The 24,453-nt window shown below is 46.4% G+C and overlaps 1 protein-coding gene across 2 annotated transcripts; it reads right to left on the reverse strand.

Moving 5' to 3' along the window:
• Positions 1–8,091: 8,091 nt before the first annotated feature.
• On the reverse strand, positions 8,092–23,860 carry clcn5b (Cl-/H+ antiporter 5b). Of its 2 annotated transcripts, XM_086101993.1 has the most exons (16): positions 23,797–23,860; positions 20,858–21,036; positions 20,668–20,767; positions 20,405–20,592; positions 19,660–19,782; positions 19,069–19,275; positions 18,837–18,917; positions 18,509–18,743; positions 18,263–18,438; positions 18,022–18,171; positions 17,254–17,440; positions 16,060–16,202; positions 15,843–15,992; positions 13,468–13,573; positions 13,158–13,374; positions 8,092–12,167 (listed from the first exon to the last, which is right to left on the reverse strand). In XM_086101993.1, exons 2-16 carry the CDS (start codon positions 20,987–20,989, stop codon positions 12,086–12,088), a joined length of 2,277 nt encoding a protein of 758 aa, XP_085958119.1. In that variant the 5' UTR covers positions 20,990–21,036; positions 23,797–23,860; the 3' UTR covers positions 8,092–12,085. The 2 variants fall into 2 exon arrangements, with proteins under 2 accessions (XP_085958119.1, XP_085958128.1); XM_086102002.1 differs by lacking the exon at positions 8,092–12,167 and having other exon boundaries at positions 13,197–13,374; positions 13,512–13,573.
• Between the last annotated feature and the right edge of the window lie 593 nt (positions 23,861–24,453).

Raw genomic sequence — 24,453 nt, forward strand, 5'->3', positions numbered from 1 at the left:
TCTGCCTCTTGTTGCCGTATTCTCAAAAAGCAAGCCTGTCAAACTCGTCACGGGCCAGAGTTGTTCTGCTTTCCCTCAGTGGGCTGCTTAGGAAAGGGGAGGGGGGCGGGGCTTACAGCTCTGGTCAAGGACAGGTTGTTGGGTTATAAAAACAAAACAAAAAAATGAGGCCACAGTAAGATTTAATTTTAAAACTTCTTCCACCGTAATGTAGCCTGCAAATTAGTTTTTGCCAGTCTTTTCAAGAGGGGAAGTAAAAGTAAAGCCAACTGCACAAATGTGCACACCCCCCTCTTATAATTACCCCATCGTATTAAAACTCATGTTAAACAGAGTCAGCACAGACCTGCCACCATTAAAGTGCATCGGATTTACTCCAAATAAAGTTCAGGTGTTCTGGTCGGCTCTTCCTGCCCTTTTTTGCCTTTTTAGCAGAAGCCTCAAGGTTTGTAGCATTGACTGCTTTATGGAACGATTCACAACTCCCCCACATTTATAAATGCCCGAGCTGGCACCAAATTGCTTCACACCCTACCATAAGCAGGGTGTTCTTTGATTTTTGAGCAGTGTTGAATTGACCTTTTAAAATCGTGGTTATGAAATCCAACCATACTTTTATCAGTTGTTTCTTTTTAAGATGACACTTCTTGCCACCCTACCCAAGGCATATGAAGATGAAAAGAGATTGTTGTCACATGTTGCTAGCTAGTACTTGCCAGAAATTCCTGAAGTGCCTTCAATGTTTCTGTAGGCCTCTTGCCAGCCTAAATGACCAGTTGTCTTCTCATCTTGACAGCAATTTAGGAGCGTCGTATTTCTCCACTAAAAATTATTTTGTCCCCTTCTCCTGACTGATACCGCAGAACAATGAGGTCCCGCCCAGATAAGATGCTGGGGAGTGGGGTGTGGGGGGGTTTAGGGTACTGTAGGAGAGCTGTAAGGTAAAAGCCAACAAGAACATTTGAACTTCAGAGGCCTTTTAAATGGTGGCAGATTTGACTCCCATTCAAGAAGTTTGAAAGGGATTGGTTCATTCTGTTCATAGCCAGAATCTCCAGTTATAAGTGGGTGTGCACACATATGCAACTACACGATCTGAGTTGTTTTTTTTACTTCTACTGTAGAGTTAAGTGTTATTTCCCTGAATTTTGGTATCGTTATCTGTATTCTTCTTTTAAACAAATACAATTTGAAACCAGAAATCGTGGAAAATGGTGACAAATAAATATATGATTGTTCAATTATTGTTCAAGAAAAAAAATGCTGTCAAATTGGAAGAAAAACTGAAATTTTGATGCATATTTTCTGTCAAAATGAAAAGAGCAAATCCATTCAGCAAGAAACATTAAGTAGACACCGTGTGCGTGAGGAGGCCCCCTAAAATGATACAGGGGCCAGATTGGGCCCCCGCGCCACAAGTCTGACACCACACTTCAAGGGTAACTGATCGAGCGCATGACTTCACGTTGTGGCCTGCGTTCTGAGCTCAGAGGGCATTTAGGCCAACTGACGCCGAATGCGGTCTTTCTGCCCACGCAATCATTAGAGAGGAATGTTGTGCTTTTCTTTAAGGTGTTGTAAAAACGCCGTGCGCAGACATGGAACCAATCAATTAAGCGGTGCGTGGTCTTAGATGTTAGATTAGAAGCAGGCCAGCACAGGATTAATTTGTTTTTTGATTGTAATTTGAAAGGACATATGAAGATTTGTTCTTTGGACACGAAGATCTCCAAAGCTTCAAAGCGGGACTTGATTTACTCCTCTGACACGACGACGCCCATCACCGAGCTGTACGCTCGCCTTCGCACGACATGAACTCAAAATGTCATCGTGTGTCATATGAAGAGTAAAACAAAAGTGCTCTGGCACGCCTCTTTGCCTTTCTCCGCCAAAATGTTACATGCGAGCCCCATGGAAGGAGAACAAAAAGGCCTAATTAGGAACCAACTCAAATCACTGGCAGACAATCCGCAATTGCGAAATTCGCAGCAAATTCCAAAACCCTCAGTGCAATCAAAAACAGTCCGCGGAAATTACAGTGAGGTACACAATTTTACCTTTACACATAATTTTCATCGCGTGTAGTGTGTGATGCCCAGCTCTCTGTACAATGAACACCTTTTCCCTGCAGATTCCTGGGTAGGTGGGTGGTGGTGGTGGGGGCTATCGACCTTGAAATGTGTCACGAGAAGAGCCACAAAGGCGAATCGGCGGCTCTGTTAACTTGAAAGTTTAGCTCATCGATCACCGGTCAAACATCAACAAAGTGAAAGGCCACTGCGGCCTGTCAGTGACAGAAGCATCGAGGAAGATGCGACACAGACGCCTTTGGGCCCATGCCAGAACAATGTGATGCAAATGTGTTAGCGTCGCTAACTAATGCATGTCCAGATAGAATCTGCTGTTGTGAGACTTTGAAACTGTAATTCATGCCTTCGTCACATTCCGGCTGGATTACCGTAGTGCACTTTACTTTGGAGTCAGCCAATCCTCCATTAAGCGTCTCCAGTTGGTCCAGAATGCTGCTGCTCGCCTCTTGACTGGTACTCGTAAGGAGCACATAACTCCTACTCTGGCATCGCTTCACTGGCTCCCGATACATTTTAGAGTTCTCGTTAAGATCCCATTATTTGTTTTCAAATCTTGAAATGGCCTCGCTCCACCTTACCTCTCTGAGCTGCTCCGGCCCTACACACCGGCCCAGCGGCTCAGGTCTGCGGACCAGACATTATTAGAAGTACCAAGAACTAAGCGGAGGCTCAGAGCGGACCGAGCCTTTTCCGTTACTGGTCCCTCTCTTGGGAATGACCTCCCGCTGAACATTCGGCAAGCCCCCTTGCTGCCCACCTTTAAAACTCATCTCAAAACTCATTTGTATTCTTTGGCTTTTGATTCAGCATGACTCAGACTTGATCTTAGGTTTACTGTTTTTGTCTTCGTTATTATGGATTGTTTTATTGTTGGAAATATGATATTTGCTCTATTTACAGTACTTTGTATACTTTGTAAAGTTCTCTATAAATACAGCTGAGTTGAGTTCAGACTTAAGTCACAACCGAAGTCATGACTTGACTCTACTCGCTTGAAATTACACAGGCAACTCAGTGTGGAGTGACAACAGTCATGCACGGCACAAGAGTCCTCTAAAGTCTTCATACGATGCCATCCGTTTGTTTTTTTGTGGAGACTCGACGACGATAACGACGACTCGCCAAGCGGCCAGTTTGATGAAGGCCAAGCACCGACTGCAGCGCAGCGTGCCGACGTCCGGCCAAAAACATGAAGCCAAGTGGCGTGACCCAGAAAGCGGCATGACGCAGGGCTCTTCGCACTCCGCCCTCCGGCTACCTGCAGTTTGATCGCTCTGTGACGACGTGGCTAGCGAGGCGCTCGCAGCGAGTGAAGCTGATTTAGAAGCGCAGACGACGACTCACTCATCGCTGGCTTTAAACATCCGTAGACATGTGGCCAAACGCACATTCAACCGGCAGTTGCTTGCTCGGTGCAAATCATTTCAACACAAAGGCCATTCCACGATGTTTGTGATTATCCCGCCTGTTAGACAGCTGCGTCCGATATGCGGTCCGGCTTTCGAATGTAGTTCAACTATGTCTGTCACGGTGGTCTTTGGCTCTCAGTTGGTTGGTGACATCCATTGAAGTTAATGTGCTTCTCGATGGCCCGACATCTTTATTGTGTGTTTGAACAAAGGCCGAATGTTATTGTTAAACCTTCGCCACCCATCCCGCGCCCAGTCACCTCCGAGCGGCATTCTTTTCCCTCTTAAGCCGTTGTCCCCACCATCTCTCATTCTCACCCACCTCGTCATTTATCAACAGCGGCCAGCGCTGCCACGTTATTATTATTAGCTGCTTTGCACTGTTTTCCTTCAAGCCAATCAGGAAATGACTCTTACAAAGTGCATGCGCGCGCGCGCACACACATACACACACAGATCCCAAAACATCCTGAAGAGACTAAGCGGGGCCAGGCGAGATTCGGGGGCTGAAAGCCACACAACAATACTTAGGTTGCGGCCCTACTGGCCCGACTACCGGCCATTGCAAAAGCAGTGGGAGTTGCGCTATCGTCATGCTATCGCAATCCCTGGCAGGGCACTTAAAACAATGCAATAAAGCCTCGAGCATTACTGAGGGCTCGATAAGGTCTTTGAAAAGCCTCCCCCGCTCCTCATGGAGCCACAAAAGGCATGGTTGCAGGAAGCTCGAGCCAAAAGCGCCTGGGAACGCGCACGCACGCAAGCTAGCAAGGGCGCCGGTCATGAAGACCTTCGACGCAGTTTCCAATCAAGGGAGCATCTCATGCCCGCTCCCTTGAAAGACTTCAACTTCTTGTCATCACAAGCAACGAGCTTCCCCGTGGAACTCAAAATGATTTCAGGTGACCTGGACTCGGCCGTTTTGCGTTTCGCCGCTGGATCGGTAAAACTGTTAAAATGACATTTTGCTTTTCTTCTCATGTACACATCAGAATCAGTCCTTTTTTTTAATAATAATAATAATAATAATACATCACATTTGCAAGCGCCTTTCATAACACTGAAGGACACTGTACAACCAAGAGCAATAGTAAAACACAGATAAAATAATAGACAAAGAAAGAAAGATTTAAGGCGGGTAGGCAAGTCTGAATAGGTGGGTTTTGAATATGGAAAGAGAGTCAATATTACGAATGTTGGGAGGAAGTGAGTTTCAGAGTGTGGGGGCAGAGCGACTGAAGGCTCTGCACCCCATTGTACTGAGACGGGCAGAGGGTAGAAAAAGGTGGAGGGAGGATGAGGACCTGAGTGAGCGAGAGGGAATGGAGATTTGAAGATCTGACAGATAGGGGGGCGCAAGGTTATGGATGGCTTTGAATGTATAGAGAAGTAATTTGAAGTTGATTCTAAGTTTGACAGGAAGCCAGTGGAGCTGTCGGAGGATGGGGGTGATATGATGGAAGGAGGGGGTTCTCGTGATGATCCGGGCTGCTGAATTCTGAACAAGTTGAAGTTTATGGAGGAATTTTTGATGGACACCGAAGAGGAGTGAGTTACAGTAGTCAATACGGGAAGTGACGAGACTGTGAACAAGGATAGCAGTGGTGTGAGGAGTGAGTGAGGGACGGAGGCGGTTTATATTGCGAAGGTGGAAATGAGCGGACCGGGTAATGTTATTGATGTGGGAGTGAAAGGATAGTGAACTGTCAAGGATGACACCCAGACTCTTCACCTGGGGGGAAGGAGATATAGTGGCATTATCAATTATGATGGAGAAACTGTCGGCTTTGTTTAGAGTGGATTTGGTACCGACGAGTAGGAGTTCAGTTTTATTGCCGTTTAGCTTGAGGAAATTATGGGTGAACCAAGATTTGATTTCTGAGAGACAGTGAGAGAGGGATGAGTGTGGGAGAGAAGCGTCGGGTTTGCTGGAGAGGTAGAGCTGGGTGTCATCCGCAAAGCAGTGAAAGTGTAAGCCAAATTTGCGGAAAATGTTTCAGAGCGAAAGGAGGTAGACAATGAAAAGGAGCGGACCTAGGACAGAACCCTGGGGAACACCAGAAGAGACGGGGAGGGATTGTGAAGTAAAAGAATCAAGTTGAATGAACTGAGAGCGGCCAGTGAGATATGAGTGGAACCAACGTAGAGGGGTGTTGGTGATGCCTATGGTAGAGAGTCTGTTGAGGAGGATGGGGTGAGAGATTGTGTCGAAGGCTGCACTCAGGTCAAGGAGGATGAGGATGGAGATTAGGCCAGAGTCTGCTGCCATGAGAAGATCGTTTGTGATTTTTATGAGGGCTGTTTCAGTACTGTGACGGGGACGGAAGCCGGACTGGAATTGTTCATAAAGACTATTGTCGGTGAGGTTGGAGTGGAGCTGAGAGGCGACAGTTTTCTCCAGAATTTTCGAAATGAAGGGAAGATGGGAAATGGGGCGTAGGTTATTGAAGTCATTGGGATCTGAACCGGGTTTTTTCAGGATTGGGGTGACAGCTGCAGTTTTGAAGAGCACAGGAACAATTCCAGTCGACAGAGAGGAATGGATAATGGCTGAGATGAAGGGAAGCAGAGAGGGTAGGCAGGATTTGACCAGAACTGTGGGGAGGGGATCGAGCTGACAGGAGGAAGTCTTGAATTTAATGATGAGGTCTGAAATTAATGAGAGATGGGGGAGTTCAAAAGAAGAGAACAGTTTGCAAGGGGTGAGAAGGTCAGAGGAGGGGAAAGGTACAGAGGAGCCCAGATGCTGGTGGATTCTGTTGATTTTTTCGTTGAAAAAGAAGAGAAGTGCGTTGCAGGTGTCACGAGAATAAAAGTGAGGTGGTAGGGAGTCAGGGGGTTGAGTGATTCTGTTCCAAAGGGAAAAGAGAGTCTTTGTATTTCCAGCATTGGAGCAGATGAGTCCAGAGTAGTAATGTGATTTTGCTTGAGAGATGGAATCCTTGTAGAGGGATAGTTGAGCTGCATAGATGTCCTTGTGAGCAGTGAGGCCGGTTTTCCTATAAAGTCTCTCAAGCTGCCGGGTTTGGGATTTCATGGAACGGAGATGAGGGGTGAACCAAGGGGCAGACCGAGTAAAAAGGACAGAGCGGGACTTGACAGGGGCGAGCGTATTGAGGATGCTGATGAGACCAGAGTTATATCGGAAAACCAAATCATCAGGAGTGGAATCAATGTCCGGAGTCAGGGTGGTCAGCCATGCAGTGAGAGAGTCAATGTTAATGTCTTTAATATTACGGTAAACGATGGTCCGGGGTGATTTGGCAGTTGAGAGCTGGAGCGTAATGTTGAATGAGATAAGGAAGTGGTCCGTTATTGGAAGTTCGTCAGCAGTACAGTTGGAGGGGGAAATACCAGAGCAGCAGATCAGATCCAGGGTGTGACCTTTGATGTGTGTGGGAAAATCTACAAATTGATCAAAACCAAAACTGTTAATTGATGAAGTGAAGTCAATGGTGAGAGGAAGAGCAGTGTTGTCCATATGTATGTTAAAATCTCCCAGGATTATTACATTTGGTGACAGAGAGGAGAGATGGGTGAGGACAGCAGACACTTCATTTAAGAAGTCGCGGTGGGGTTTGGGGGAGCGGTACACTGTGGCAATAATCGTGGGAATGGATCCGGATATTTGACAGGCAAGGCATTCGAAGGAGGAAAATGGAGGGAGAGAAACCGGAAGTACTTTCCACTTCTCGCGGTATACTACCTCCTCTGCGACCAAAATCGCGGGGCTTGGAAATGTAAACAAATCCCGGGGGAGTGGAATCGTTCAGCTGTGAGAAGTCCCCGGGAGTTTGCCAGGTTTCATTTAAGCAAAGAATGTCAAGCTTACGGTCCGTGAGGATATCTTGAATGAGATTACCCTTCCCAGTAAGCGAACGGATGTTAAGTAGCCCGAAGTTGACGGCGGCAGTCTCGCTGCTGCGGGGACCTTTAGCCGACCTAGCCAAGCCGGCTAACGCACGATGGTCGATGGATCGGCCGGCGTTTCTGGATGGCCGACGGGAGGAAGACCAGAAGGAGGTGATGGTGTTGGATCGGTTGAGGCAGAAGCCCCGACGACACCCACGATGAATGTATTTCCGGGAAGGAAAGCGAACGATGTCCGGGAGCAGGTGTAGAGCAGGAGGAGGGCCCAGCCATTGGAAGCGGAGCCTAAGGAGCTCAGCCACCGAGTACTGGAGCAGACCCTTGACAGGTCGATGGAGGAGCGACAGGTTGACAGGTAGGACGCTGAGACGCCGGGACGAAACAGCCGAAGATGGTTGAGAGTGCGAGGCAGGCGTGGATGGGGGCTGGAGTGGAATGACTGAGATGATGATAGTGATTCCGTGCGAAACAGTAAAACAATCGAGCGTAAAAACACCGTAAAAACACAAAAGTTTGTGGGAGAGCAGCGGCAGCCAAAACGCGCCAGCGTTCACTCAACCCGGAAGTCCCACAATGCAACACACGATGCCAAAGCCGCTAACAGCCGGCTTAGCTTGGAGCACGAGCCTTGAAGGAGTTAAACCAGTATCGTATTAGCCTGAATATAAGATGGCCCTGATTATAAGACAATCCCCCTTTTCAAGACTCAAGTTTGAAAAAAAGACTTTTTGAACACCAAATTTATTTTTATACAGGAAATAATTACAGTACATCTGAAACAAATGATTCTAACAATATATTTGAGAGAAAAAGCATGTTATTTTGCCTCATTCAAATCTTAATATCTGAACATTTAAATATGGAAACTAAAATGCAATCACATTCGTAAATTAATGGCTTCTGGTTTTTGAAATGTAAATGACATAACTTCTCCTCAGCTGCCGGTTAACGTGGCCGATCTTCGACCCACTTTTCTCCAGATTGTCGCTACGTTTCTCCATTTTATGTTATCTCTTCTGTTATTTTCTTCTCTTTTCTTTCTTACCGCTATTTTTAATTTTTCTTCTTCGTGCTACTGCTGTTTTTATTTTTATTCTTTGTGACAGGGGTTCGCTTTGGCCTGGGGAGTCAAGTTCAGCATTTGCTTCAATGGTATCTGGCGTCATCTAGCGTCATGAATGGGTATCATGTCTAGACCCCGAATATAAGACGACCCCCACTTTTTCAGTCTTGTTTCAATGCAAAAAAACACCGTCTTGTATTCGGGCCAATACGGTGCTTGTATTTTTACTTCTATTTGTGCTTTTTACTGCACTTAACAAACGTCGCTTATTTAGCAAGATGAGAGGAAGGAGAGCGCCCCCGTGGAGAATCGAGACAACACAAAGGGAGCTTCAGGTGGACACCTCGGCGTCTTTTGACAACAAAGGTCAGCGGCGTCATTGCGTTACATGAGCGAGTCAAGCTGTGGGAAAGCACCTCAGGTGAGGCCAAGAGGGCGCCCACGCAACACCGCACAGTGGCTCAGGTTGCATTACACATGCGCGCGTGCACGAACACACGCGCACGTGTGCACAAATATGCACGCGCACGCGTCATGTGCTGGGGATGTGACACTTTGGGGTGTAGGGTGACTCCTCGGATCGGCGTAACGCTGCTCAAGACAATGGCGGCGGCCATGGGAACGCGGAAATGCCCTCACCTGCCCTCCAAGATCGAAAAGCGCAATGTAACGAGACGGGGCCGGGGAGGCGCAGAACGCGTGTGAGAGCAAGTCAGGTGGGTAACTCGAGCCCCATGTGAAGCGTCAACGGGCACAGGAAGTCAGTCGTCAAGACGGCGAACACATTCCACCCCCTCCCCTTCCCTCCCTCGACAAATACCTTCTCGCAGAGATTGCGACGAGTTGTTGGCACTGCTCCGGAGCGTCTGCAAATCAAGCGCGCAAGTGACTCAAGCACAACTATTTGATGTTTCTTGATAAATGCATTTGTTCCTTTCATTTGGTCAGAAAATCGGTGCCAACAAGGGCAATTTCTCTTCACTTTTGACAAACATTGAATGCATTCTCTTCTTATAAACTGAACAAAAGTTGTATGCTTGCATTTTTGGTTTCATCTTTTTCCACAACTTCTTAATCACTCCCACTTAAACCCCCCCCCCCCCCTGAAATTTCAGGACAGTTAAAGAATGTTTTTGTGGTTCCGAAAGATCTAAAAAACAACAACAACAACAATAATAATAATAATCATACGCAGATCTTCTGTCTCCACGGTAGAGGTTCATCTTGGTCTCATCAGTCCACAAAACTTTCTTCCCAAAGCTGTTAAAAGCTCATCTCTGTCCAAAATCCAATCTGGCATTCCGATTGTCTTGGCTGATGAGTTGTTTGCATCTTATATTTCTTCTTTCAAAGTCTTTACGGATAATGTAACTCATAACGGTCGCAGCAGAATGAATTCCCAAGTATACAAAACCATTTTAGCTGGCCATTTACAGAAAAATGCAGCCAAACCAATCAGGAGAAGCTCCCATCATGCAACAATGACTCAAAAGACTGCTGACACAACAACGGACTTTATCAAGGGGTTAAAAAGTGGAAGGTCCTACATTAGCCAAGACAATCACCGAACCTTAACTCAACTCATTTGACCTCCTGAGGAGGAGACTGAAGAAGAACTGAAAGAGGCCACAGTAAAGGCCTGGAAATGCATTTCAAATGAAGTATGCAGAGTCTGGCGATGTCAATGGGTCGCAGGCTTGATGCGGTTATTGCAAGTGAGAGTTACGCCACCAAATATTCCGCGTTATTCACTTTTACGTTCGTTTAATCATGTAGTTTTGCTCACTTGAAAGTGTGTGACTTCCAACTGAAGGTAATCCATCTGTCCTGAGTTGTTTAACACATCTTGATGGAAATACCATGAAAGCAAAGCTGGACTCCAGAACTTTGGTGTGATATTCATCTTTGGATGAGAAAGCCAAATGTCTTCACGATACAGTATAACCAAAAATAAAAAAGGAATTGATCTTGCGGTTCCAATATTTCTGGAGAGGCCTGAACACGGTATACCGAATCAGTTTTGAATCGTGTCTCTACAGCTTTTTTTTGGCTCAGCCTCCTGGAGCCAAGTGCGCCAACCTTGTTAGGTTCAAGGCATGCCTTCGCCAGACCTCTCAAGATGTTTCGGCTTCTTCCCACCCACTTGCTCAACAGTATTTGGAAAAAGTCACAATCGTTACAAGAACATTGTCCCATTGTGGCAAGCAAATGCGCATATCAGCAAATTCCAGGCTCACCACTTACAAGTTGTTTCAAAGATGATTGTGGATTTTTTTTAATTTATTCATAAAGCAAAAAAAAAATAAATAAAAATAGCTTTTTTTTTTTTTAAATACTCAGGCGTCTGGAGAAAACGCCCTTCAAACCTGACATGGTCGGAGCACTCTACCAAATCACTTGAAGCCATTGTAACATTGTGCAACTAAGAATTACGTTCAGGCTTTTAATTTGAGCCATTTTCACAAGCCCCCCCCCCTCCCCCACACCACCATAATCCTGTTGGACCGCAAAAATGTCTCATTTTCAGCAGTTCATTTTCACTACATTGGTATTTATGACTTTTATCGGTTTCAAAGAACATTTAGTGGTCCCGAAGGCTTTTTCATTAAGTTTGTCAACATACGCAGCAATAAAACGCACAGAGCAACTCTGTCGGTGGAAGAATACGACGACTCGATGAAACACTTTGATAAGGTTTTTTACCTCAAAACGGCACTCTGAGGCAAAACTAAAACGTGAAAATAAGGACGCCCCTGCAAAAAAATGCAGTCTAACAGTTACCACGGCAACAGGGCCTCAAGTCCTTCACGGGGACACGCGGCTCAACACATGTGGAAGAAGAGCCTTTTCTTGACTTTTCACTTCCTCTCCACCCGGCACGCGAGCCGTGTCCAGCCGGGGTCACTCAAAGAACAGCGGCGAGCCACACCAGCGTCTCGCATTCCAAACGGTTACATAGAGGAAGCCCGCAGAATTCCGCTAATCCTGGGACGTGTTACAATAGCGCAGAATAATATTTGTCGGAGTCTGGAGGAGCTGCCGTACGGTGATCTGGATCACGGGGACGACAAAGAACTGGGGAAAATCTAAATTCAGGCAGCCATCATAGGAGGACAGAGGAATAATTTAGTGGGGTGAACCATCTTGACATGAGGTAACTGACATGATTGCTTCGCTTTGTTCACGCCTGCGTCTCTTTCTCACACTGGAGGCATCGGCAGCCTGCGAGAAGGAGGCGGGGCGGACAGAGAATCCCGCCAGGCCCGACTCGGAGCGCTCCATCTGGCCTCGACTGACGGCCATGGGGCAAGCACTGGGATCCTCACTCAAACTTTATCTTCTCTGACGTCCCGCATTCTTCTATCTGCTCACAAATCCTCTGCAAAATGGATGAGGAAGGAGGAGGAGGAGGAGGGGGAGGAAGAGGAGGCCGCTAACTCCTTCACATGGAACCGAAAAGAAGGACGACAACAACAAAAATTGGAGCAGATGTGAAATATTCCAGAGGCTTCCATCTGGCTGCTCCCACGTAACGATGGGGAAAAAATTCCCCCCTTTTTTTCTCCTGGTCTTAGACATCCAAACAGAGTGCATCGTTGTCACCATCGTCACATGCGCAAAAAGCAGTACGGAATCCAAGCGGGCGTTTGGCCTCATTCAGTTGAGGAATCTCTGTTGGCAATCTGCGCGATGTGTTTTACAATGTCCTTTTTGGTGATAATGCCCAGAAGTCTCCTAAGCACACAGCCACACAAACAGGAGACAAAAGACAAGCGCAATGAGGCCAGGCCACACAACACTGTACCACCACAGGAGGCCCTTTGCGGCCTGGCCTGGAATGGGAAGTCAAGCTTGCGGGGGGAGATTGGGGGTGGGCGACGTGTTAGATGCGCCACGCCAAACCACGCTGACTTGGAAGGGAAGCATTTCAAGTGGTTTGGGGAGAATTATGGTGACACTAAGAGCCCCGACTGGCTGTCCGCCCATCTGCCTGCCTTACAAACACCTCGCTTGGAGCAACTCACGTATGAGTAACCCACACCAGAAAATTAACAAGCAAAAATGAAATATACTCAGCTCGCTTCCTGGTTTGGTTGGGAAGGGTACAAAATCAGCACTTTGGAATACTTTTGGAAAATTGATTTTTCATTTAGCGTAATTCCATATAAAGACGACACTATTTCTACTATATAGAAATACCCCATTTAAATACAACCTCGGCATGTTATTCACGGCACTTTAAACCCACTTGTGAAAAATAAACTTTTAAACACGTTGACAGAGAGAGTAAAAGCAAAGGGACAAAAATATGACAAAGTACGAACATGACAAAAAAACAGTAACAGCTGTCAACAAAGTTCCCCCCAAATGTCGGTCATATTCCAGTTCTAACCGCAATGTAATGGGTGTTTACTGTTCTGTATGGATGCATTCAAAATCACTTTCAGTGACACGGACCCGTCTGTTAATGATTGAGGAAAGATGGATGTTCTCCGTTCCTAAACGTAATCGAGAGCAAAAAAAACAGGAAACAAAAGGAGCAAAAGTACACAAGTTATTTTGAATGTCGCACTCTTATTTCACAACGTTCAAGCCCGTTGGCACGGAATACTCATAGATTGGCCAAGTCGGTGAGTGTGTGTGTGTGTGTGTGTGCGCGCATGCGTGTCCTTCACTCACATTATTAGTGTGTGTGTATGTGTTTGCGCGCGAGCGCACACTTACCCATTGTGCGTAACAAGGCACTGTCGCAGGCCCAGTTTGCGGAAGATGTCGACAGTGTTGCCCATGGGCATACGGTCGGAGATGGTGAAGGGGCTGAGGTCCAAAATACCCCGGAGGCGGAGGTGAGGCGGGGCTTTAGGGGGCTGCTTGGGGGCATCCTGTCTAAAGAGCACCTGGGACGCACTGACCACGCCCTTCTGCCGCCGACGGGCATAATCTGGAGCGAAGAGACAGCACAAAGGTATTTTATTTTTTAAAACAACGTGGACACACGGTTACAAAAATTAGACACAGATGCACACGCACACACCTATGGCTACGAGTAGATCTCTTCGGAGAACGAATCCCACCAACCTCTTGGACTGCTGCGAGATGACCACAGGAAAGCCACTGAAGCATGTGCTCTTCACCAGCGCCTGCCAACCAACAAGGTTACACAGGGTCAATGTAAAATCAGAAAGCAGACAAACATTCACGCTCACATACAACTATTTTCTTACAATATTTAAAGGTCGAATTTAAAGTGATCTGAACTTTATTTATATCCATGGCAAATTTTGTAACCACTTTACACCACTGAAGTAAAGAAAATATAATTCGAATGAAATTGATTCTTTTCAATACTTACGCATACTAAATATAATAAAATTACTTTTGCCATTGCAGTACAGCAAACGTCAGACACTTTTAAGAGTTTTGCTCAATATTCTCAAGGGTGGTTTCAACTTCAGCCAAAGCGCAACAAAGCATCAACCTTTGGGGTATAATAACTTACTTTAACCTCCAGGCTCCCTCGCTGAAAACTTTCAAACGGCAGAACACTGGGTGTTTTTCCAACCTTTTCTTTTTCTGAAGCCTTCGTCCTTTTGGACTAATTTTAAATCTTGCTTGTTGTCAAGCTGCTATCTGGCGCTAAGCTAACCTGAGTATTTTCGTGTCCTCTACGGCATTGAAATGGCCAGACTCCCTCCGTACGCCACTGTGAGGGGCCAGCAGACAAAGGTGTTCATAAAATGTCGAGCTGTGTGACTCAATGACTGCTTAAGAGTTGTTTTTAATGCTCAATAGCTCTGGGTTCGCTTGCTCAATTGTAGCCCGACTCCACACGACGCATGCGCTCTTGAGCCTCTTCTTTGTCTTCGCTCTTAACTCATTTAATTCCTTGGCGATTTTGACGCAGCTTAGTTTGTTACAGAACATCAGCTATCAAGCTAGGATATAAATAAGCCACGCGTCGTTTTATAACCTGTCATTTCAAGGCAGCAGCCAGTCAGAGTGAAGGCTCTGTCTATCGATAGCTATGCTTCATCTATCAATAGGGGTGTTCACACGGCACACATTTGCTCCGGCGCTGCACCGATGTATTTTGTTGCGATATATTTTGCACCGCAGCAAATTGTGTGGAGCGTTCACACGTACAAAGCCGCTGAGCGTGTCTGCACCAGCACAGCGTCGGTGCAGCCCCACTTACGTTCACACGGCAGTTCCTGCAGCGGAGCAAAACAACAGAAAACAAATGAGCTGTCGTGTTGGTTCTTTTTAAAACGTATACACAACTCAAGCGACAACTGGACAGGAACGTTCTTCTCCTTCTCGGTCTCCGTGCCTTCTGCTCGAGAGTGACCGCCCCCGAAAACGTAAATCAACGATGACTTCAATGACACTCAGAAAAGCAAATACGTAATGCGCCAAACAGAAAATCAAGAGAGGAAATCACAAAATAAATTATATGGGGGTGCGGGGGGTTGTGGACACACAACAAAGCAACAAACTACACAAACAACTCCGAGACAGTCCAGTCTCGTACAAAAGGAAAGATGTTACCAGCCAAGTCTTGTGTCGTTATTAAACAAACACATGACGGAAGTCCGACAGAGCGCGAAAGCAACGCATTCTCGCCGTACGTAAACTCTTCACAAGCATTTGCTCTGGAGCAAATTTAACCCAGTTGCGTTCACACGTGCAAATTTACATCGGTGTTGTTTCGCTAACAAGCATTTGCTCTGGAGCAAATTTTTAAACCACCTCCCTGAGGTGGATCAAATTTGGTCCGGTGTAAGCTGTTTTCCGGGGCTACGCCGGAGCTAATTTGCACGTGTGAACGCTCTACTGGGGCAGCCCCGGCGTAGCACCGGACCAAATCTTGCCGTGTGAACACCCCTAGTATCTATGCACTGACTGCCGCCTGTCTGAAATGTACATATTTTGCTTACTTTTTCGAAACGATCGTCAGCCTCTGAGCATTTCAAAATGTCTTGCGCATCTTGGAAATGTGTTGGCCAGTTAGCGTTTGAACTAACACCCGACAAAAAAGATGCCAAATTGTGGTCGTTGTTTTTTGTCTGATCGATGCGCTGCAACCGCCATCTTGACGCGCGTTCAGAAATTCACTCTGCCTCACACAGTCTCATCAGAACAGGGAATTTCCAAACGTGACCCTCGTTTCTTGTGGGTTTATGGGCTTTCATGTGACTAATACAATATCAATCCCCAAGACACATAGCCAACTATTTGTTTACTTACAGTAATACTGAGTTAAAAACACAACTGCACATTCGTATGAGGTATGAAAAAATATATTTAATATCATATTTGGTCCGCGTGCGCTGCATTTGTTTGTTTTTTTTAGACACCGCTGGGGATACCGTATCACTGAAATACCGCCCAACTCTAGTAAGCGTTTACCTCCACCTGACCCAGCGTCATTCCGTCCTGCGTAAGCACGGCCAGCGCGGGGTCCGACTTCCTGGGTCTCATCACGTCCTTGGCCAAACTGCTGTGCTCAGTCTCATCTTTAGGCTCCAGGAAGGGGTAGCCTTTTAGACGGATGAGCGCCTGACAGGAACATGGGCAAACTCGGAACTGTAGCTTGACCCCCTCGAACGCACACACGCAGTCTCACCTCATCGAATCCCACCCGTACAAAAGCGTCGGCGACCCATTTGCTGGTCATGGTGGCGGCCAGGAGTGGTATGATGTGCTCCCGCCTGCCCGTCACCTCAAACATGATCACCACCAGGGACACGGTCATGCGCGTCACGCCACCTGTGGACACGAAGGAGCGCCTTAGGAGCGACCTGCTACCTTACGTGCTGCAAAGCTCAAGGAGGCAATACATTGAGGCCACAATGACAAACTCTGTGCAATGAGGACCACTTCACTTTGTGTGCATGAAACATGCAAAAAATAAATAAATAAATCAGTAGACTGTGAGCAACTCAAGAAAAAAATCCCATCCAGTGCAATAGCGGGCTCTGTTATAATTATAAACAAGCCATGCGCTGTTATAAACAAGCTATACACGATTTCGTGTATGGCTTGTTTATAACAGCCCTCCAATATGGCCGCCGGCAGTGCATTGTGGGTAATTGCTAAAAGGATGGAGCCCTCTATTGAAATCTCAAATATTGGTGATAATGAAAAAATGTCACTAGAACGAGATAAGGGTCTATGCAGTATACCTGCCAACATTCAAACTTGTCTACAGAATTTCATTTCAAAACTTTTTTGTGATTAAATTGTTTTCTACATTTGAAAACAATTTGTGAAGTGTACCATGTACAAAAATTGGACTTTTATTTTTCTTCATCTCGTTTCACATGGAAAAACAATCATTCAAAACATGTGATAACTTGAAACACTCAGCATTGGTTACATTTGTATTTTAATCGCCCAAAATTGTCTAACATTGTTATCAATGTACTTTTTCTTCGAAGCTTTTCATACGAGTTGTCTTGCAAGAGCGGAGAACCTGATGCAACTTCGTCTCACATACAAAGCGAAAAGGTTCAAAGCGTCACCGGATACTTTTTGGCCTTCAAAGTATTCTGCGCTTGCGACATGCTGACTGCATTCTGGCAATTGTGATGCGTCAGCGCACTCTAGTGACCAATATTGGAAGTGCCCGTATGCCGTCTGACTTGGGAGTTTGGAACACTGAGTTGGGAATGCTTCCCAACATCTTGCTCAAGCAGTGGCCGACGGCAAGTGTGAAAAAAAACATGAGCTTATTGTATAAAAGTACAAGAGAGCCTTAACCAACACTAGATCGTCCTGAAATTTCCCACAACCAAGAGGATCAGGCAGGTGATCTTACCGAGGCACGCGGCGGCACCCACCACGGCGTAGAGGGCCGGCGTGATGCAGTCCCTGTGAGGCGAGCACCAGTCTCGAGAGAGCATCCAGTCGTGGTGGTGGTAGGCCAGCTGCTTCATGCCCACGCCCAGCAGCCGTCCCGCGATGGCACCCACCACCATGCTGGGGATGAACACGCCTGACGGAACCTGCGCCCAGCGCACACGCACACCTTTCAGATTTGTACTCCGTGACACATTTACACAGGCTTGTTCTTCATGACAAGCGTGATTGACTGATGTGTATTTTGGGGAAATCAAAAATTTGAGGTGACCACGTTTTATCACACCCAATATATATACAGGTATATATATTTTATATATTTTTATATTTATATTTATATATATATGTCACAGTCATAAAAACTTTTAATTGGTTCTAAGGAAACGTATGCTTGTTTTATTGCTTCACATATGCAGGTGTTCACTTTTTTTCAAATGATACAGCATATCACATTTCATTACAACTTGTTTATGTAGACCCCAAAGGTACGGCTTACGGACCCGCATGGGCCCGGGGACCCTAGTTTGACAAACAATGGCTTAGAATTCCTCTTCTGAAGCAAAACAAGAACAAATGTCAAAGCAGACAATGGAATGACCGGTTTTGAAAAGAGGACAAACGCGCACCATGAAATTACTGCAATTTGGCCCCATAAAAATGTTTTCTGCAAGAATGAGACAGAAATGGATCCAAACTGTGTGCAGACGTGCGCGTGGGTGTGTGTGACCTTGATGCCAAAAGTGATGATGGTGATGATCATCTTGAAGAGCAAGGCCAGCGCCAACTGCCACAAAGCCGTGCGGAGACCTTCTCCGGCCGGCCGACTCGCCGCATTGTTCCCCTGACCGGTTTGGGACGTGTTGTTGTTGTTGGCAGGCTAGAAAGTGCGCACGCAAGCACCAAATCAGCCGCAACAAAGTCAAAACAGGACCAAAGAAAAAAAGTCGTCGAGCCAAGAGCACGCCTACCTGTTGGTATCCACAAAGCAGCGAGGAGTTGAACAGCGAGCAATCATCAAAGAGTTTGGAAAGGAGCTCTTCGCCGCTCATTCTGGTGTAGATGTTTGGGAATGCCAGCAAGGAGGTCAGCGCCGCCACCAACAGGACCTCCGTCACCGGGCAGCGGCCCAGACGGGTCGACTTGCCTGTAGGGGGATGAACGGACGCGCGCGTGCTTACCAACTCTCAAGCACGCCGGCACGCAGGAGCACTCACGTGTGTGGCACCACGCAATGTTGGCCTTGATGAAGAGCGCCCCCCACAGGCCTCCGAATATCCCCAAGAGGATGAAGGGTGCCAGCTCCACCGGGTGCCAGTCGGCGTGAAAGTTCACATCGAACGGTCCGTGACGGCTGCCGCCAAACGGGTTAATGGAGTGCAGCGTGTAGGCGGCCACCAGGGCGGCGAAGAACGATCGGCAAAGAGTTTTCAGGGAGAAGTAGTAACTCACCTGCCCCACCCACACGACAAATATATTTTACACCCGCGCGCAAACACCACACATTGCCCATTCACGCTGACGGTAGGCGTCGTCGAGCCTCACCTCCTCCAAGCTGAACAGGACGCCGCCGATCGGAGCTTCGAACGCCACCGATACCCCCACGGCGGCGGCCGCAGACAGCACCTGCGCAGCAACCACAAACTTCATTCGGGTTCTGACAAGCAAGCGGAGCTTCTCAAACGTCTTGGAGGCCGTCGCCGGGACGTTTTGCCAAGGACCTACGGCTGAAGCTACGGCTGGCGCGTTGTTGCGGTGTTACTGAGCCGGTAGGTACCTCTCGCCGCTTGGCTTCATTCTGGCGGAATTTGGTGAAATGGTTACAAAGGACGTTGGCGCAGCAGCAGGCCACGTGGACCAGCGGCCCTTCCTTGCCTACGGCGAGCCCGGATGACACGGCCAACACCATCGTGACCGTCTTGATGACCAGCGTCCACTTGCCCAAGAAGCCGCGGAAAATGAAACCACTCAGGATGGTTTTGATCTGCAAGACCAACGTCACAAGTGAGCAGACAGGGGGGCGGGGGGGGGGGGGGGGGGGACAGCTGTGAATCTGCATTTGAACCCCTGCCAGAGCGCCACTTTTGAAACCGTCAGTTTGATTATATACGGTTAAGTCCCAATTTGGAGTTGTGTTTTAAGACGTTACAAGCGTATGGGAGTTGTCACCTCTTTGTGGGTGCGTGGTTCTTGAATGCATGCCCTGCCAAAAACTGGAGTTCACGAGACTGTGCTGAATGTTTTGCTCATTAAATGCGTGCATGAAATGGCTTCCCGAGCCGGAAAACGCTGATGTTTGTGTGCTTTGAGAAACACAAAGGCCAGAGCACACGGATGCAAGCGGAAAGTCGCAGAGAGTCTAACTCACCTCGGGGATTCCAGAGCCGCTCGCGTGCAAACCAAAAGCCCCGACCAAAGCCACAGCCAGGAAGGCAAACAGAAGAGCCCAGAACATGTACATAAGGTAGTCCACCATGTAGGCAAATCCACCCTGACAAACAAACACACACACACACACACACACACACACACACACACACACACACACACACACACACACACACACACACACACACACACACATAGGCTGATTCCCAAATTGCGGGTGTTGTCGGCGTAACAAAAAATAATACCGGTAATAATGTGCGCGGTTGCCATAGCTGATGTTCCATTTGTGAAAGGATGAAAATGTCTGTGTGGTTGGTGCTTCCAAGTGCCGCCTCGGAAGTTTTGTTCAGCAACTAGTTTGCTATCTTTGGTGCACACTTTTTTATTTTATTTTATTTTTTTTGGCCACACTACAGAAAATCGCAGAGATTTTTTTTTCCTGAATACCAAATGATTGGAAAAAAATAATAAATCGGTAAATAGGTCATTCCTGAATGCTAAACTGTCAATCTGGCCACTAAACGGAACTGCAAGGCAATAATGCCGGTTTGCTCCTGGTTTTGCGGATCATTTTCCACACACTTGTGTGGGTGATCGAGTTTGCATTCTGTTTTAGTTCATGCGGCCCGAGGTGTTGAGAAAGCCTGCAGGCAAAATGCCCTTTCCTTCATTGAATATGAACCCAAAAAAAAGCCTGTTACAAAAGGGGTGGGGGTGGGGGGTACCTGTGAGGTCCCGGTGATAAGCTGGGCCCAGCTCTGCCACTGTGGACAACGGTCCCACTCCAGAAAGGTGGTCTGGTTGGAAGTGGAGCAGCAGTGCTCGTGGTTAAACCAGAAGCTCACCAGACAGACTCCGTCTTTCATGTTCGTGAGCCAGTGGGTCGTAATGTCAATGGCGGCCGCCACCGCGCCTGGTGCAGCAAAAACAAAAACTTGGTGAACCAACACGTGTATGTGACGGACGTGACGAACGTGGATGTACATACCTGCCACGAGGCCCACCAGGAGCATGAGCAGCCATCCCGACAAGGTGTCGTTGATGCTGAGTAGCAGAGCCCACAGCGACTCTTTGCTCTTGCTGTGAATCTAAACAAACATGCAAACAAACGGAAAGCCACAAACTCAAAACATAACAACAAAGTCTGCAAAAGAGAAAAAAACAAAGGCAAAACGCACTTCTCGGAGTCTGTCGCGGCCCTTGCTCTTCTCCCGTACCCAGTCGATGGTGTTGAAGTTCTTGTAGGTGTCCACCCCCGGCAGCGGGTCCTCATTGGGGTCTGCCAGCTTGCCCGCACCACCCCCGTTCATGGGTCCGCCGGCGCCGCCGCCATCGCAGCTGTGCTCCTCGTAATCTCCTGCGGGAGCCAGAGGGAGCGCGGTGGCACTTGGTCACGAGTGCTCCTTCCATTTTTTACCTTGGCTTTGCCATAGAAAGCTTTTGAGCATTTATTCGCTAACCAGTTGAGGGGACGTGAACTAGTACACTCCATGTCCTCAATAGTAAGACAATTCGATGCACAAGTAGAACAACTTACTTACTTACTAGTCCTGTTTTTTTAACTATACTGGATGACATTTCTGCACACTAGTGCAACTCTGGCACATAAGCAGTCAAAACTACTAGGAGCAACGCGGCAAGGGGCGGCCATCTTGATGGTTGCCGCGGCCATCTTGATGGAACTTTCTCATGAGGTATGAGCTCTTCAAACCCCTCAAAAATCCTCCTTCACAGATACATTCACGAGAAAACAATTGAGGACCTGCTCTATTGCATACACTGCTCTTCTCATGGATAAATTTGAATGTTGAAATTTCAACCTCCGAATACATCAGAACGATCACCCAAGTATTTTGGATTAAAATGCTTAACGTTGCTTCCTGTTAAAAAAAAAATACAATCAATTGTCACCATAACTAATGTGGACAATTGTACTTATGTCCACTTCAACCTAATATTTTTGGCTTTTCTGCCCGTTAAACGTTTTCCTCATTCAGCGTCTGTAGCAAAAACATCACTTCCATAAAAGCCAAAATATATCGCTAATATTGTCAGAGATTCGAAAAGGGAATGCGTAGGTACAGGCCATTTCATTAGTCACGGTTTTCGAACATGAAACGATGTTAAGCTTTTGGAAATGGAGCGTTTTCGACTGACTGTCCCCTCATGTGGCAAGCAGACGCGATTCGCAAGACATCCTGTACGCCCACCCGCACATTTAATTGTTCCATCATCAGAGAAAGTTAAAGAAACTAAACGCGTTTGTGTTGTGCCTCAGTCAAACGTTCGTTTGCCTCTTCCACTAACAAAACACGAAAACCTCTTTTTAAAAGTCGCGTCTACCTCCTCCTCGCTGTCCCTAATGAAGTGGCCAGCCCAAATGGAGGGGAAAAAAGAGAAGAGATGTTTTCTTCGTGTTGTTTGCCTTTCTTGTGGTTGTTAGTAAAATGCCGACGACTTGTAGCTTCCACCAAAGCGCGAGTAAAGCTACGTACGAGACGTATCGGTCCACAATGACCTCAAGTACTGACGTGGGTGAATTTGGTTGAATGATACTACACACGTCATTCAGCGAAATATTCGATACGTCTTGAGTCATCTTTTGAAGAACGCCGTCATATTGCTTGAAGATGACCTGACCCGATGGCACCGAGTTTTAATCTTTAAAACGGCAACACGGAATCGTACAATATATTCATAGCGTTTGCATGATACTTTCTTCAACAATATATTCATAGCGTTTACATGATACTTTCTTCAACGCGAAGAACATTTTTAAGACTATTTCACAAGATATTACGAAAGACTGGCTTGTGGACATCTTACAATTAAGGTAAATACAACATTAAGTAGAATAATAATTATAGTAACTGCGTAACCCCAAACTTGATAGTTGCACGCAATAGCTTCACAAAGTGGCACATAACAACTTTCAGACAAATCTAGTTGTTCCTGAGAAACCGCGTTACTATTGAAATCACGTAATTCTATTACAAATTCCTTTTTACCAGGGCAACCAATAATATTTACAAACGTTATTTATTTTTCAAATTATAACATGGTTAATTAATTAATATGAATCGGATGGCTCACTCGCGTGAAAGGTGAAGGCGGTCCTGGATGTGTGCCCGCCCCCACGTAGTCCATCACAACGGTCAATTAAGAAACCATAAACATGTGTTAACACTATCAAGCGCTGCATACGTCCATGTTTTTATAGGACTTGAATTTATTAACTCCTCAATGCACTTTAAACGAACTGTCAACGCTGTGGAAAAAATAACTGTTCCTCTTGTGAACATTTGACACCGGTGTGGTCGAGACTCGAGAGCACGACACTCTTCTTCACAATTACAGCCTCAACCTTGGAGGTGCTGGTGTGGTATGTGTCATCCTGTGGTTAACACTGGTATTACATCATTCAATAGGTCCGCAACAGTAAAAAAACTATTTTCAAAATTAATGGAGAGTCAAGATATGTTTTGTTTGTTTTTTTTTGGTGAAAGAGCAGTGGATCTTTCTATATACATTAAAAAACATCAAGAAACTCTTCTGTGCATTGATTCAACCCGGCCCCGGATAAGCGGTGGAAAATGGATGGACATATGCACACACAGTATAATGTCCCAATTAAAAATGAGTGTGTGGACCCCAAGTAGCGCTGATGAAAAAAAATGTTGCCCTCCTCAATCATTGAACGCTATTATGAGACTTCAAAAGACAGATTTTTGTTTGGTAGAATATATAATAAATTAACCCTCACAATACAGTGATTTATTTCTCATAGCAGGCGATTTTTTTTCTCATTCTCTAGCACGAGGGGACTCCAGTGATTTGCTTTCAAGACTTTCTCCGTCTTGCTTGTGTCAACACAGCAAACCCAAAGAAAGGGAAAGCCTTTTGGTCCAAGTGTGTTCTTGTCGTCTGGCTCGCGACTCACACTCGTTACTCGCCGTGAGCAGCTGGAGTTAAACTCGCTAAAATCACACTTCCGTTACTGAAACATCGTCGTCGAGTTTCAACAAACTTGACATTTGTTGCTATCTAACACAGAACACAATGCATGATGCCGTAAAAACGACAACGCATAAATATTTAGAATTTTTCAAAGATTTACCTTTGACGCAATTTCATCATTTGTCACATCTGTAACGTTTGTTGTGAAGGAAGGCGCCTTTCACTTCCGTCAAGCGTGTCTTGACAGTAGCAGGTGACAGGAAAAGCAATAGAACTCAGAACCATCGGCGCATTTCCAAGTAGGTCAATGGAGCATTTGGAATCAGCGGCCTGCGTCAACATGCTTATCAAACAAAGAAATCCGAAATCGGACGCTTTTCCAACAATATGTCTCTTTTTAAAAACTAATAATCAAGAACTGACCCTTTGCATACTCATTCTCATCTCTGTCATGTCAAACCAATTCGAACAAATACATCAGGCTTTTCCTCAACACTTTTTAAAGAGCACTGTAAAAAACATCCTCAGCAGCTGCACATCAGAAAACAAACAAACCATTAAAATAGCATTAATAACAAGAATAAATACAAGCAATATGTTTATTTTCAATGAATATATTTACCTTTGGGCGGCACGGTGATCGACCTGTTAGCACGTCGGCCTCACAGTGTAGAGGTGCAGGTTTTGATTCCAGCTCCAGCCTTCCTGTGTGGAGTTTGGATGTTCTCCTTGTGCCTGCGTTGGTTTTCTCCGGGTACTCCGGTTTCCTCCCACATTCCAAAAACATGCATGTCCCTATTTCGCCAGCAGCCTGGTG

Source organism: Hippocampus guttulatus, chromosome 2, assembly GCF_054856545.1.
Source record: "Hippocampus guttulatus isolate MCC_2025c chromosome 2, RoL_Hgut_1.0, whole genome shotgun sequence".
In the NCBI taxonomy this organism is placed as follows: Eukaryota; Metazoa; Chordata; class Actinopteri; order Syngnathiformes; family Syngnathidae; genus Hippocampus; species Hippocampus guttulatus.

Excerpts from the sequence above, each read along its gene's own strand:
- clcn5b (XM_086101993.1), bottom strand. The coding sequence starts at position 20,989 with ATGAACGGGGGTGGTGCGGGCAAGCTGGCAGACCCCAATGAGGACCCG. Across the intron at positions 18,172-18,262 it reads TGCTTTGTGGATACCAACAG|CCTGCCAACAACAACAACAC; the intron begins GTAGGCGTGCTC and ends CGCACTTTCTAG. Across the intron at positions 17,441-18,021 it reads TCATCACTTTTGGCATCAAG|GTTCCGTCAGGCGTGTTCAT; the intron begins GTCACACACACC and ends CGCTGGGCGCAG.